We start from the raw sequence: 16,624 nt of genomic DNA on the forward strand, positions 1-16,624 counted from the left end.
GCAGTGGGACAAGATAAAAATAAAATGAGAACTCACAAATGTTACAGTGAAAAGAGAGAGCTGTTATTTTTGACCCCTGGAAATCCTCCGATTATGTTACAGTTACAGCATGTGACTCTGTTTTAATAACAGACGTACTGTTTAGAGGAGACAATCACTCAATGTGGTTCTTTAAACACTTTAATTCATTTCTCACATCTGTGTACTGATGTGATAGAGAGTTTTCTGAAAAGTCATCTTCTGCCGTGGCGAGTGAAACAGTATTAATGGTGGCGTTACGAGCAACATGCTGGGTTTCAAAGTGCCCCTTTTTAATAGGACAAGGACTCCTTTTCCTCTGGGCTTTTTATGAAAAAAGGTCACCAGTCTTCTTTTGTAGTTTTTCTGAGTGAAATGAAACAGTTGTGCTAATGTTCATGTAAGGATAACGATGTCACCCTTATGCACTGTTGCTGCTGGACTGAAGCATTATCATTACTATACGGTGGCACAGAAACAGCTTTTGAGTCTTAAAAGAATTAAATGTGGTTTAATTATTTGAACTTAAATGCTCTCCGTCTCTCTCTTGAGTCCCCCACTTTACACTCACAATCTGAGACAAGTGTTTGAGGTTAATAGATGACTCTAATTTAACGATAAGTATAAATGTGTGTGTGATGGTCTTGTATACCCTGCCTGTCAGCTGAAATCAGCTCGAGTTGGACAAAGCAGTGGAAAAAATGGAGGATGGATACATTTTCTCTGCGCTGTACTTGTGCATGGGTTTCTGAGAACCTTCCTTTTGCAGGGAGTAAAGTCAGTTTTAAAACTCGCAGTATGAGGTCTTCATGAGGAGAGTCAATTAGAATCGTAAAGACATGCTTTAGATGAGGTTAAAACCAAAGTAAAGTGTTGGGTTAAGATGCTGGGGGTTCGTGTTTGGGAAGTAGTAATTATGGTAGTAATTAGGTCTCGCATGTGTTCCTGAAATACCTTTTGATTTACTGATCTGACCCACCTGTTGTGGACCAAAATTACTCTCTAGGATCGGTATGACATGCGTCATTGTATTAAATGTGTGTATTTTTAAAATTCTCTTTATCTTTATCTCTTAAGGCTTATTTCTTTTCATGGTTAAGTCCTGGTTGGTGGGCTTAGTTCACATTTGGTTAACGTTAGTTATCACTCAGAGGTGATGGTACAGGTGAAAGAACAATGCTAGAAAATACATATAATTGAATAGGCTCAACATGTAATGCTGTACAAATGTGTTTTTGTGGTGTGTGTGCGCGTGTGTGTGCGTGCGTGCATTACTTGTTACCAGGTTACTGCTAAGAGATTTTTGCTTTTGGCACATGTCGTGCTTCATTGACGTCAGAGCTTTTTTTTTTCCACCCTCTCAACTACGTTGCATATGTCTCATTTCAAACTGAGGGTCTTTTAGAGAGCTTATAATGAAAAAGGACAGTAACAAAGACCAGAAGCCACGGTGCCTTCTTCTCAACATCATTGTCTCCTGACACTAATGATCTAATGCTGTGAGGCTCGATCTCAAAGTCTCTCTCTAAAGACGCATGCATGTCTTTTGTTGTGATGTGAAAATAAATGTTGATGAGTTTTTGTGACATAAACTATAAAAAAAAAACGGAAAAACATATATATGTATATATGTATGTATGTATATATATGTATATATATATATATATATATATATATATATATATATATATATATATATATATATATATATATATATATATATATATATATATATATATGTATGTATGTATATATATATATATATATATATATGTATACACACACACACACACACACAGATGAGCCTTAACATTATGACCAATGGACCAATGAACACCTGAACACCTGCTGGTGCGCTAATTACAATTGAAATAAAGTAAACAGTTTGTCCTGAAAGTTTAGGTGCTAGAATCAGAAAAATTAGACAAGTTGTAAGAATCTGAGACAGGAAAAAAAAAGTGATGGCCTGATGACTGTGGCTCAACATTTTTAACACTTCAGTTTTTATGGGGTGTTTCCAGTCTCTACTGGTCTGTCTTCACCAAGGAAGGAAAATTATAGTATTATTGATACCTGTGGACAGTGATGGCTGACCTATCTGATCCAACAACTGCTGCAATCCTTTACATTGGAGAAGTAATCAGGTACATTCATTTTGTTGCATGGAGGGGATATATGCACATAACCAGACTGCTGTTATATATTTCTGTCCCTCTTATAATGTTTCAAAAATCTCAAAATTCTCAAAATCTTTACTTGATTTTCAATTATTATGGTACATCATGGTTAGCATGTTCAGTCTGTTTTGTGACTGCATATTACTGTGTTATTTCATTCTAAACAGGTACAATTGAATTGGATTTATGTCACAAAGATAATGTTAAAAATGATCAACCTTTCATTCGTGTGTTGCGTGTCAAACAATGAATCGCGTGTCGTCTCTCATCAGGCTCGAAGTAAAATTCTCTCTGAAAATTTGGCATAAACCACTTGAACTAGGTCATGCATTGAGCTGACCTAATTTGGTTTTATCTATTTGTAAAATAAGGAGATGGCACAAGTTATGATAGAACCATGAGCCACAGGTCCACCCTCTGTGTTTTCCAATGACCTTCCTGTGCGGCTGAAACGAGACCTTGCTTTTCGTGCAAAGCGGCTTCTGTGAGTTAGATCGTGCAACAATCAGCTTGCCCTTGTGCCCCCCTCCTCCCGCTGTGCGTGCTGTGCGGCCAACCCCTCCTGCCCAGGGGCGAGGACAGAGCAAAGCCTGCTGGGATAGGGAGGTGCTGGGGGTTAGCTGGCACTGTGCCACCTTCCCCAGGCTGCCTGGCCTGACTGGGGGCAAAGAGGGAGGCTGCTGTGTCTCAGATTGATGAGGACAGGTCTGTGGTCTGGGTATAGAGTGTTGCAGAACAGACGTCCTGCTGGCACATCCTGCCCTCTCTGCCGCGCGCCCCCCAGTCCTCCGTACTCGCCTTATCGGAACTCCTAATTGTCCTTATGAATATTTTAGAGGCAAGCAGGAATGGGAGTTCAGGGTTGGGGGTATGGTTTCAATGGCCCTGACAGCTAATGATCCACTCAATGACCAGAGAGAGGGGAAGACGGAGAGATAGCGAGGGAAACGGTTAGAGGGATTTTCAATAATCCGTATGCTAATGTTTTGCAAGTTTGTATTGTGTGCCACCTTTTCTGGAGACAGTGTGTTCCCATTCTTTTTAATCTGTAGATAATGATGACATTGGTTTGCCTTCATCCTCAATTTGTACTTTAATTCCCTCGTGACTATACTGAAAATATGCAGTCCTCTGATTGAGAATGTTCTCCCTGACTGTGGCAGCTAATAGCTTTGTCACATCGCTCATTCACCACAGTCTCAGAGCAGAAGGCTCTAAAGATACTCCTCACTGCACAGCAATTACTTCATATTCACTACAATCAATAGGCTATAATAAATTGGGGATCGGCGCTTTCAAAGACAGGTAATCATGTGCTGTTTACAGAATGAAATATAACAAGCTGAATTCATCTTCATACAGTAGTGTGTAGTGGAATTAGTCTTCTCAGATGCCTACAGGAGTGTGCTTAAAAGAACATGTATTTATAGTTTATGTTTTCTTGCAAATTGGAAAGTGGATTACCAATAGGGTAATCTGTATTTGATGTGGTTTACCTGAAAGCAGCATCAGTTCTTATCAACACACTTGCACTGTTTTTGAAGGAATCAGCACTTCGTTAGTTTTAAAACACCTTGGAGACCTAAACCCAGATCTTCTGTCTGTGTAGACTGGTTCAGATCCTTTTGTCTCCTCATGTAAACCCGGACTGATTATGGAAAGAGCAGGACTCTGTGGGAGCCAGATCATTACTACTGGGACACTTGCTGTATGTTTGGGATTTTTTTTTTTTTGCCCAGTTCCTGAATAAATTTAGAGAAAATCAGACAGTTCCCTGCTGATAGTACACGACGGATAAACAGTAGTAGAATGGGGTAGCATCTTACAGTTTCGCTCAGCATTTTTTGTAGCTTTGGATTTAGCAAGCAAAACTCACTCAAGATGCATGGCCTCTTGACTTTGATGGTATTTTTCATCGAGGCCTTCCATTGTCAGAGTCGTGTCAGGTGGGATCAAACCTCACCATGTGTGTGGATTGTCTAACAGCTGCAAGAACACAATACGAAAATGCAATACAGGCAGTGAAGTCAGAAGCTTGCCCCCTCCTGCTGCTTTTCCTGCCTACTTAACAACTCAGACAATGGGGTCTGCTGAAGGAAGGACATGAATTCAGTCTCATATCCTGATATCTGTTCCCCTCTGTAATGTGTAATGGTCATGAGATTAAACAAGATATGTCTGGGAATTACAGAGGTCTCCTTATCTAATTGCCCCTCACAGTACTCGCAGTATGTGGTGGGAAAAAAGAGAAAGAAGAGGCATTCCTGCATTACAGTGACATCCTGCCAGACTTACAGTGCATACAGTGCCTGAAGACCGACCTAAAGAGGCTTTTATTCCCCTCAAGTGAAGACTACAGCACCACGGGGGAAAGGGAGCATGATGGTAGCGAAAGTCTCTTAAGATGTTATATAAGAGCAGAAATATTCCTCAGCAGATAAAAGCCTTCCTATCAGCCACCTCCCCATGCTGATTTCCTTCTGCATTCACACTCAAAGAAGCCCTTTGATAAGCACATTAGATGGAACGGCCTGGACACAATGGTGATGTCATGAGGATTAGCACGCTACCTTGCTTAGTGCAGCGGCGGGCACAGGGTCTAATTCACAGCACTGCAGGGCGAGAGGGGCTGGAGACCCGGCTGGAAGGAGGTGAGAGGAGGCCGTCGCACAAAAAGCGGTTAAAATATAGCCTCTGTGTGCTTTGAGGGAAGGCTGGAACAAACGCCACGCAGATTAAACATTCATGATGTACTCCAGTTTATTACATCGCGAGCAAGCTGTCTTTCTTAGCATGGAGGGGGCCTGCATCAGAGCTGCGGTGCACCAGTCATAGGTCAGGTGCTGCTCAGCCAATAGCAAAAGCTGCTTTAAGTATAGCCTTTTGCTGTGATTCACACACAATGGGTGAGACTACAGAAACAACCTCTTCATGCGCGCCTTTCAGCCTTCTCCCCCACAATTTTGGAGTTCAGCTTTTATACCTAACCACTATTTTTCTCCTTTCACCCTGCCTTTCTATTCATGTACAGTACTGTACAGTACATGAATAAGTTAAATACAGAAAGCTCTCTTGACACGAGAGAGGGGGAACATCAGAATGGAATGGTTTTCCAAGACTCACAGCTGCAGAGTGAATTGCTTGGGCCCGTTTCACTCAAAGTACTTCTCAAGAAACAGGTGATGTAGGAGGCTTATGCAAGAGTTTAGGTTTTATTTTTAATCCATTGAACGTAGACGAATGTAAGTATATTTAAGGCCCAGAACTGACGTGAAATCATGAACTGTTACAAATGATGACCTTATGGATCATTGAAAAAAAAAAAAAATGTCTTTTTTTTGTAGAATATTGTCAAATCAGTGGGCTGCATGCTTGGCTTTCTCCGTTTCTTAGCGTTCTGTTCAGCACATACATTGCAAACCTGAGGAGGCAATTACTGTGCTGTGTGTTTGCCATGGTAACTGCCAGGTTAATAGTCAGGGCTCATATGAATGTTTTCTTCAGGACAAGGAAGCTTCAAGGCCTTCTGCAATGGAAAATATTTTTCAAGGGAAGCTGAAGTATCACGTAAGCCAAATGAGGGACACACAGTGCACTCACTCCCAGACAATAGTGCCCAGTAGGTTTTGTCATCAGCCACTCAGAGTCTCATTTTTATTTGAAGAGCCAAATTTTTATCAATACAGGTTTGGACTGCTGTGAGAAAATAGCAGCTGGCCTTGTTCCCACTCATCTTTGTGGGTCTCTCAGGGCCTTGTGAATAGATTATACAAGTTCCCTTGCCTATACTCTTTGTAAGCCTTTCTCTCAACAAACAGACCATATCTTTCGTCAGACATGCTACTGAAAATCCCAGTCTAAGCTGTATTCACGCCCAGCCAACTATACTTTCCAATATGCAAGCCTCCCAGCTTGATTTGGAATTTGAGCGGCATTTTAAAAGTGCTTCCTGCAAAAAGAAAAGTTTCTTTCTATCCTGATTGTGTAGTTCGTTTTCCTTTTCAAAGTCAGTGCCCAATAATGTCTGAAGGAGTGTTCTGCATTGACATGTGGGAACAAAGTTCTGGTGTTAGCGGGCCCTCGGGGCTTCATGTAGTCACTTCTGTGGCCCCGTCTGATTGGCCAGCATGGGCAGCCAGTTCTTGACAGGTGTTTGGAAGAGGGACACCTGTTTGGCCATGTGCTGATTTAGTGATCCATTTACTAGGAGCTGTGGGGCACCCAAAACATGCCAAGTCTTTTAAAAAAGAACTATAGCCATGCTTTCCTTGGGCCTGAGTGTTGCGCCCATTAAGCTGCCACAGAGATGATTACCTCTTACATAGTGCATTAACATACACAGCACCTTCTTTGGATATAATACACTTTGTAGTGACTTGTGTCATGTGCTATCGAGCAGATCTGAGTGCTGTGCTTTTCCTCGACTGCTGCTGTTTGGTTCCTGCTTACCCCTCCGCGCCGCTACAACCCCTCCTTAAATGGCTTGAGCCAGTGGGTGCGGTGTGCTGAAGGCTAGCCAGGCTTGTTGTGAAAGTAGAGTGGCCCTGCCCATCTCGCGCAGCCGTGCCCAACCAGTCAGACCAAGATATTCACCATAATGAGCAGGTTGAAGCTTAAATTTGCAGGTTGAGATCAGATCTTTGGCTCCCCGGCGGTGAAAGTGCATAGTTTAACCCCAGTAAACACAGGCCTTTCAGGACCCTAACTAAAGAGGGTTTGTTCAGTAAACAGGAAATGAACCAGCAAGGCGTTTTCTTAGAATGAGAAGAATGCCTCGGCTCTGCACCACACCAAACAGTAATGCATCTGTGGTAGAGTGCTGGTCATTCATTATCCAGAGGACTTCTCTCTTTTGCTCTCCTCTGGGCATTGTGGACACTCGTGTTTGAAGAGATGTGGGTGTTTTTCTGAACTTCCTTATTTGTATCTCGGCTGCGCGGCGGCACGTTTCAGCCCGTGCAGCGCAGATTAACATTGTTTTGGCGCCTCAAAATATGCACCTCTCAAGTACTGTATTCTCGTGACGACACTGAATTTTAGTGTGCAGTTTGGGATTTTTTTTATCATCTGGTTTTAATGAGCAATATTTTGCAAGAGTCTTGTAAAGCCCATAGTACAGGTTTTAGGAAATGCAACTTGCACTGAGGTTGTGGTGAGCAGCGCTGGGTTAGCCGCATTGTCTGCACAGACCTACATATATTGTCACATCACTGTCAGAGGATGTAGCAGCTGTAGAAATACCCCCTCCCCACGCCATTCCCTCACCACACACACACACACTCACACGACGTACAGACATTGCACTTGTGCACCACACACTCCTACTCACATAGTTTCAATTTCTCTCTCTGTGTCTTTCCTTTACAAGCACAGACACATTTTCCACTTTGCCAGGTGATGAAGACCAGAAACAGAAAGAGTAGGGTCTCATTAGTGTGTGTAGGTTCGTCTCCTCTGGCTCGCACTCTGACCCCGACATCCACAGGAGTCGGTGACCTTCCTGTAGACGCGGGGCTTCCGAGGCGGCCCACAGACAGTGCCGGGCGCTGCTGTGGACCTGCAGAAGCCTGATAGAGGAACCTTGAGAGCCACACATAAATCATGTTTTGATGTACACTGCCTTGATATCACAAGCTGTCACATGCTGTCAGCAAGTCTTGTTAACGCGGCTATTCAGAGTCTGTAATGAGCAGCAGAGAACAGCCAGTATGAAAGTGAGCAAAAGAGCACTGTATGGTATTTATTTGTCTCATTGTACAATAAGGTTTTTACTCCGTGCAGTCGATCTTTATATCACCACAACACGCCACCCAGTGTAGTTATGAGCGCATTGCTTTTATAATAATTGCTCCATTTCATGCTCAAATAAGCATATTTACCCACATTTGGTAATCCATTTTACTCCCCACAAGCATTAACTTTGTTAAGATCCCACAAGTGATTACAGACTGGACAGGATGTGCTCTGCTGCAGGATTGTCTTATGCAGGAGGCTCTTACAGATGGGTGGCTTAATGTAACTGAAATGTAATGAAAAATGCAAACACACAGTGAAAAGGAAGAGCAGGCTGAGACGGCAGAAAGATGGAGGATGGAGAAGAGAGTGAAATGTGTTTTGAGGAGGGAAATACATGACATTCAGTCAACCCAGCATGATAATCACACACTATCAATCTGGTTATATTCCATTGCAATAAATGAAAAACATGAGCATATCACAAAAATTGTTACTTTGAATATGTACTACACGGATCCCTCTGAAAAAAATTTGTGTTGCCAAAAGATTGTTTGTCATTTATTTTTAGCCATAACGCCATGTAGCATTTTAAATTATAATAATTCTAGTTTCTTGATAAAAAATAGGAAAACTGTCTGATCTTATGAAATTTAGTAGTTAGAGAATATGTATTTTTTTATTTTAAAGATATAGAGAATAAAACAAAAAAGCTTACAGTTTAAGGTTCATCGTTTGACTGAAATTATAGGGAAAATGGTCACTGGTACTTTTTTTGAAATGTCCTGTAGGTTAGATGGAGAGAAATGCAAAACGTACATTATTTAAAACATACTGATAAACATCATGCAAGCAGGAGAAAACAAGTGGGCTGGCATCAAATTAGTATTTCAAATTTATAGTTTCTTCTGGCAAATGTGGTTGTTCCGGAGATCCTGGATAGTCAGAATGTCTTCACATAACGCCACAATGACTCCGTTTGATGAGAAACAACAGCTCCATTAAGATCAGGCTGCGGTGAAGACGGCTCTATGAGGTTTCATACTCATGACTCTGTGTTTTTATCATGCAACAGAATTCAGTTTGAGACAGACAAGATGCTTCATTTGATAAAATGCTAGTGTTAGAGGTTTAGTAATCTTAAGCGTATGGTGTGACTAGAACTTGCAAGTCATTGTGTTTGTATTAGGTGACAAGAAGCATAAACACGGAGCCACATCTTGTATACTGTTTCTGTTCAACTGTGCAATTTCATTTCAGAAATTGAGAAACAAAGGCCATAATGACTGTGCTAGTCCTGATCCTGATGACTGTTTTGGGCACAGCCCCCTCATGGACGACCATTTCGGCAAACTAAGCGAAGACAGTGATTTAATATACAAGCGCTGTGGTGTAAGTACTTCCTTTGTCCCCTGCTATTTTGTGTTGATTCCTGTCTTTATGTTGATGTTCACTACAGGCGCTAAACAAGAAAGAACACAGAGGTTGTGATAGCCCGGACCCAGATGCCTCATATGTCCTCACTCCTCACACAGAAGAAAAGTATAAAAAAATTAATGAGGAGTTTGATAATATGATGAGAAATCATAAAATCGTAAGTACTGTCAATGCAATGCTCTTGCTTGGCTTTGTGGCACAGCGGATTTTGGCTCCTTTTTCATTTAACATTTTTCCTCTTTTTTTTTTTTCGTTACCCCTCCAGACCTTCTGATAACTTCTCTCTGAACTACTGTACCTTCAGATTAATGCCCGCTTTTACTGGGCGTGCATTTGTTTTGTATGTGGATTTGTTTTGCAGCTGATATTTTGGCACACCCTGATAAGATCACATTTCATTAACAGGTGAAATGTTGCATGCCTCTGCTAGAAAGATTACACCCTCGTATCATGTCATGCTATCATAAATCAAACAGCAATCGCTCTTTAAAAACATCAGGAACTTGCACTGAATACTCAGTGGATGTTATGTTGATCATAACAAACTTTGGGATCTTTGGTTTCAGGGTGTTTTTCTCATCTCCAAATAAATTTTCAGCATATTGCTAAAAGTTTTCTTCTTCTCATGTTTGCAAATTCTCATTTATATTATTTTTTTTTAGTTATTCTTGCAGTGCTTTACAGCGAAAATATCCTTTTCAGTTGCAATGGCCCCAAAAGCACACCCAGACAACTATATTATTTGGCATCTTCTTTCGTCTTTATCAAGTGCCAGACTGGTTATCACAGATCTTTTGTGATCTTATCATGCGTGACAATATTAGAATTGTGCACAGTGCTTACCGAGTCGTCATTCACTCTATATTCCTGACATGACGAGCACCACTTTGCTATTAACAAACTAATGATAACACCCCATCGAGCTCACTGGATAATGCTATGAATAAATGGACTCACTGCCACCTGTCATTCTCACTTACGCTTTGCACAGTCAGCACTTCTTATTGAAAATGTATTGTGATATTTGTATCTGTAAGTCAACACCTCCTCATGCCCATTGTGGCGTTTTAAAAGACAAAGTTACGTCTGAAGCGCTGACTGCTGCAATGTGGAGGTGATCACTTGAACGCATGTTTCTGAATTCTGTTTATGTTTTGTGTTTTGTGGATGCTCTTGTATTACTGATTCCTTCTGTGTACTTCAAATGTATATTGTCACTGAAAATAAACTTTTTGGATGGTTGTGTGGTGTCACTTTTAACATATTATACTGTATTTGCACAATTACTGTTATTGCATTGTATAAATGAATCAATTGTATGAATTGTAGGAGCTTTGTTTTTACCATGTTCTGACTGCTTTATGGACTGATTCATGTTTTCAAAGCTTTGCTCTCAAGGAAAGCTCTCTGTTGAGGATGCCATGACAACCAGTGACCCATCAGACTCACTAGACCTTGGATTTTGAGTGCATTGTGTGTAAACGTTTGTTTGTTTGTCTCCCTCTAGCCCGCAGCATTGCCTCAGCAGAACTTCTCCATGCATGTGGCAGTGCCCGTATCCAATCCCAATGCCATGTACCAGGGAGGGGGGACCCTGGCCAGCCAGACCCTGGCGGCCGCCACAGCCTCTATGAGCGAGAGCGGGATGCTGTCCCCTCCACAGGCCTCTCTGCACAGGAATGTTGGCTCCAGTGGAGGCTCTCAGAGGCCCAACAGTGCAGGCAGCGCAGGTTAGTGGACAATAATCTCAGACGACGAGATGTGCGAACACTTAACGCCAGAGTAGAAAAAAAAAATTCCCAAAATCTATATCGCTGTTTGAGAGGATTGACACCTGTGCATTCTAAGCTTCTGAACCTAGTTTAGCCATTATCCCAAAAATGACATATTTTTCTGTTCAGTAAGGCGTATGTGCACGCAAATATATTAAAATTCAGTTTTTAAACTTTAAATTTACTGCAAGCAAATAAAAATGAGTTCAGTATCAGTACTACAGACAACCTTTTGGCTGTCTATAAAAAAAAGATAGCAAAAATATGTAGATGTTATCTTATTTTTTGACATGCGTCTATAATCACTTGATGTCAAGTCGTGTCATACTAACACCCTTCAACTCAGCTCATGTTTGTGTAATCTCTTCTTCACACCCTGTAAAATGCTCATCATCGCACCTTTTACTGTATCAGCATTGTGGAGAAATGATGTCAGTTGTTCGTATTTGTGTGACTGGTCTGACTCAGTCAGTCCAGATGGCTTTTTGCAAGATTCAGCTGCACTGAATATGATTGAAGTTCAAGCAGAAAGGTGTGAAAAAGCTCATTCAGACTTCACCATATATCAGAACTGACTGACACCTACCTCTTCAACTGGGATTTACCAATTATTTTTTTCCTACTAAGTCATCTCTCTTGATTATTCGAGGGGACTTTTCCTTTTGCATCACTGTCTGTGTTTAGCGGAAAGCTGTTCGCTTCAGGTGGGAAACCAGCTTTGAGTTCGCCTCCTGAAGATGTGTGCTCGGTGGATTGTTAAGAGCACCTTCAAACCGATTCCCCATTTCCAAGATAATGAGCGAGCGCTTAGTGTACATACATCCTCTCAGTGGAGCAATGAATTCACCATCTGCAAGTCTTTGAAAAAGCCGAAACACGGCTTGATGTTGCTCCCTTTAATCAGGTAGTGAAGTTTTTTTTTTTTTTTTTTTCACACCATGAGGGGACCGACAGAGCTCGTACTTCCATCCGTGTTTCTGTGGAGACAGATCTACATGACATTTTCATGTCCGGTCTGGCGTCTCTATCACATGCTCCACTAGCTTGCAGAAAGATGCAGATGGTTAATCATATCACTCTGTGCATCTCATTAGGTGACATGCTGGATACCACAGACCTTTCAGTGCCAAGTGGTGCGGGCTCCAGCCCAGCGGGTAAGTCCTCCTGGAGAGATTCATTAGCTCTGTGTAGCTCTGCCCAATAGGCCTCCTGCTAAGCACATGGGCTGGATGCTGGTGTAGGTCTTGGTTCATGAGAGTCAAGAGAGCCTCTCTTGCTGGGCTGGATCTGCTCACATTGAAGGCAGAGGGGACACAGGTGTTTCTCGACTGAGGCCGTGTCTCGCAAGCTTGTTAAGTGTGTGTTTAAGAGCTGGAGGACAGCTCAGCCGCGTTCACACAGCATGGCGTCTGCATCCGGCAGGTCAGTTGGCTGTCCAAGTGGTATTGGCAGGTAAATAAAAGCAGGCTTTGCTTTAAAGTTGTCTCCCCCGTGTGGTTTTCCCTTCCCCCTGTTTGTATCCCATCTATTGACAGGTGCATCTGTTTTCCCCCGCAACCCTGGCAGCCCTTATAAGGCTGGAGAGGGTCGGTAAGATGCTAGACCAGCATAACCCTGGAGGTATTCAGGCCATGTCATCCCACTAAGTCCTCGGTACACAATGACCGGAGAGCCTGTCATGGCTGAAATGCGCCGTGTGAGACACGGAGGCAGGTGGAGTTTAACTCTTCCCGTGTCGCTCAGCTCGCAGCGCGGTGCATAGTATTTCTGTCAAACTGCCCCATGCTGCGACAACTCTGTGACATGTGATATTGATGATCGCCACAAAAATACGGAGTTTTTTGGAAGGGAATTTTATTTATTTATTTATTTATTTTCCCCCAAGGCCTCTCAAATTGATTTTCAGTCATCATTTTTTTAAAGCGTGTCAGAGTCGGTTTCAGTTTGGGCGTGGCGCGGGGTCGGGATAGTGTAAAGAGCCCCGGCCAGCGAGTGTTTGGCAGAGCGCGAGCATGCTGCAGCTGTTGTTTGCGCCAAGTGTGTTGAAGAGCGGCGACTGCAGGGAAGATGAACTCCTCCAGCCCCGATGTCACATGATCATTCCTGACATAGTTATGATTTTTCACAAGTAGCAACTATGAATGCGGGAGAGGCCGTTCAAAAGTGGCGAGATGGAAGATGTGTCGTGCGATATCTCCTCTCCCGTTTGAGCGTGTCACCACGGGGAGGAGATTACGCGCATGTACGGCGGCGGGGAGATACCGAACATTCGCTTGTTTTGAGCACGACTCTGAGATTCAGACTCTATTTTCCCGAATTACCCACGGGTTTGCGACAGGCAGTTGTTTTTAACTGCAGGATCTGGTTTATTTATTAGCTGTTTGTGTAAATGTCCTGTTTTACAAGCGCTCACACGCACATGTAATGCCACAGTGAACATTACTGGCAACATTTTCTGGCAAACATTTTCTGGTTGTTCTTTTTGAAATCAGCCATCTGTCTAGTCTCCGGTTCTAACGATGGGTTAAAACCACTAGCACACCTCCGAAAACACAAACTCCTTCCCTCAAAGTCTCACTTATGAATCTTATTTACTGTACATATTCCAGTATAATTGTACAATACATCACATGCAACACATACAATTACGTCTAATTACAAGTTTTGGACCCGGACCGGTGAGAAACTTGGTGGTGAAAAGGGGGGAGTTCGGAGAGTGCTCTCGGTTATGCAATATGTCTGCAAGCTGCACACATCACGTCATTAATATTGGAGGGCTACAAGCTTTTGAAACAAGTTTACAAAACATGTTTGTATCGTCAGCAGGTCACATCAGGTAACAGAGTGCAGAACAAGTGCATTTGTGTTTCTTCTTTCATGTGGTCTTTAATCAATTGTGGCCCTGCAGTTGTTATCAAGACATTTATGAATTTGTGTTATTTTGTTTTTATTTTTTTCGGGAAAAGGTTGGAAGTAAGAACATATTTTTACCTAGTTTCCATGTGTCCTTGCTTTTAACAAATCACCTCTGGGACATCCTGTCTGGTTTTTAGTTTTCTAAGACTCAACAATAGCAGTGCGCATGGCACCTATTGTTTCACAGCGTCTATTTCCAAACCCGCGGCTCACATTTATTATTTCTTCTCATTCATCAAGACATTTTCTGCTCTCCTTGAGCCGTGTGGGATGCTGGCCACAATAAGCCGTCGTGTTGTCTCTCCCCGAACTTAAAATGAGAAGTGAATGTTTCAGTTGTAAACACAGAGTCTTATGTAATGCCCCTTCCCATGCCGTGTTAATAATTCAGGACAATGAACAGAAACCAAACAGCTTTCAACGTGCGCCGGTCGCAGTCAGAGAGGATTTACGGGCACAACCAATCTGCCGGAGAAGACTGAATATAGAATGAGAGAAGACATTTGAGAAAAGCCCAGCGAAATGTCCCCGCTGAAGGCTGAGTCTTAACTTGTGGCTGCTATCTTGGCACTGAATTAACTCCGCGGTCGAAGTATTTGCTCAGACATGTGTTCTCGTCTTGGCATTTATTTGAGGGAAACGTTTGATTCTCACAGACGTCTGAAGTCATAATCAGAGTTACATTCCTCAGATAAAACAGTTTGGAGGGTTGATCCAAGTTGAGATGAGCCAGTGAACACACCGCTGAGTCTGTCTGTCTGTCTCTGCCCTCTGGTGAAACGGCAGATGACGATGTGACACACCGTCTTTAGCCCCAGTCTGATTCTGTGTATATGGAGCAGACAAAGAAAATGACTCAGGTGACTAATTGTCATCAATGTTTTTTTCTTTTTTTTTTTTGTTAGGTTTAGTTCTGAATCTAATATTTTGGCCCTTTGATATGCTAATATACAGACTGTAGGCTTGTGGATTCAGAAAGATTTTTTCCTCACTTTTAAAACTTCTTTTTCTATTGAAACATTAATGATATTTTAGCAGTTATATAGCGTCATCGTTTTATGCTCATAAAATAGTATAATTCCGTATGTATGTATTCCTCACGGTGTTTCTCACAATGTTGATAGAAAACTGGTATTTGGTAATTGATTATTTTTATTATTTATTATTTTGATTATTTTGAAAATAACGTGATTTTCCAGTTTTGTTTTGTTTTTTTTGTTTTTTTGTCTGACATGTATTTTTTGTTGTTGTTATTTTGTTTGTTTGTCATGGTGAACCACTAAACCCACATGTCAGTATAGAATACCGTTGTGTGTCAATAATAACAGCTCAGGATTCAATGCAGGTCATCCTCTAATGACAGGGGTGATGGTAACCTGCGGGTTGTGAGTTTCCATCTCCATTGTCATGTTTTTCTTTCCCCCTTCAACAAGAGGTTTATATTTCAGGAGAACATTTCTCCATATTATATCACAGAAAACTGTTGAAGCCAAAATGCCGAACCGCACTCCATTCCTCTACTTGAAGTCCTGTTTGTAGTAACTTCTCATTCTCACTGAATGGTATCTTCAGTGTTTTTAATCAGAGCTGCTATTTTTAGTTTCCTTGGACGTTTACCCTGCTAATTCAGTGAACGCTGTTTTTTTTTTTCTGTCTCTCTCTCTCGCAGCAGTCAAGTCTTGTGTGATCAAAGCCAGAGCTGATGGCGATAGCTGCTTGTATATACTGTTGATTCAGCTGTGAGATACTATTGTGGACTCCGTAACTGTTTATTTGACCGTGAATTGTTGCGCTCCTTATCTGTAGTTAGAGGCGCTATTGTTCCATTATGTTTCTGCACAAGAGCGTTCTCGTTGTGCGCACACTTTGTGTTTCACTGGGGTTCGCTGAACACAATGGAGAAGTCAGCAACTTCTTGAAGTGTTACTGATCTGTTGATACGGCTCTCGATGCCATTTATCCCCCCGTCTTTCAGGATATCTGAATTTAAAATATAGGTTTTTGCCTGCATATAGTGAATAAGGGCACTTGAAATATTCTTTTTGTTCAGTTGTTGTTGTCTTCGTGACAATTCATTGCTTCTCTTCCACTGAAATACATTTGTGTGGATTCTGCAGATTGCCGCTGCAGACCTTGTGCAGATGAGTCATACCGTGCCTTTCTGCTGAAAAGATACAGCAGGTTTACAAAGCACAGTGTTTTTTTTTTTGTCATCTTAAGTTTGAAAAAATATTGCGGTTATCAATATGGGCTACTAAACAATAAAAAAAAGAATATGGTACTCTAGAAATATTTTTCTACTGCAGTTTTCCAAAACAATCAATTGATTTGACAAAACTGCAAAACATGAATATCATAGAAGTTGTTTTCTAAAGGCATACCAAATGAACAAATACATTTCAAGCACTAAAAATATAATCAAGCAAAAACCTCTGATCGTATGAAATATTCTCATTTTGACAAACACTGTATTTTTACGACTTCTAAAGCAAGATCATTAAAACCAAAACAAGAACTGGTGAAAATGAAACGAAAGTATCTTATTGTTTCACAGCTTTAATTGGATTGTGG

General features: G+C 41.7%; 1 protein-coding gene across 9 annotated transcripts in view; it reads left to right on the plus strand.

Annotated features, from left to right (window-relative positions):
• mef2aa (myocyte enhancer factor 2aa) overlaps positions 1-16,624 on the plus strand; it is a 60,055-nt gene that overhangs the window by 36,980 nt on the left and 6,451 nt on the right. For 3 of the 9 annotated variants that reach the window (XM_030096523.1, XM_030096522.1, XM_030096525.1), the window contains exons 4-6: positions 9,388-9,522; positions 10,873-11,095; positions 12,232-12,291. In XM_030096523.1, coding sequence (XP_029952383.1) covers positions 9,388-9,522; positions 10,873-11,095; positions 12,232-12,291 — 418 coding nt within the window. Of the gene's footprint in view, positions 1-9,188; positions 9,321-9,387; positions 9,523-10,872; positions 11,096-12,231; positions 12,292-16,624 lie in introns of all 9 variants that reach the window. The other 6 variants (XM_030096524.1, XM_030096527.1, XM_030096529.1 and 3 more) reach the window with 3 other exon arrangements.

Source organism: Salarias fasciatus, chromosome 7 (genome assembly GCF_902148845.1).
Source record: "Salarias fasciatus chromosome 7, fSalaFa1.1, whole genome shotgun sequence".
Taxonomy (NCBI): Eukaryota; Metazoa; Chordata; class Actinopteri; order Blenniiformes; family Blenniidae; genus Salarias; species Salarias fasciatus.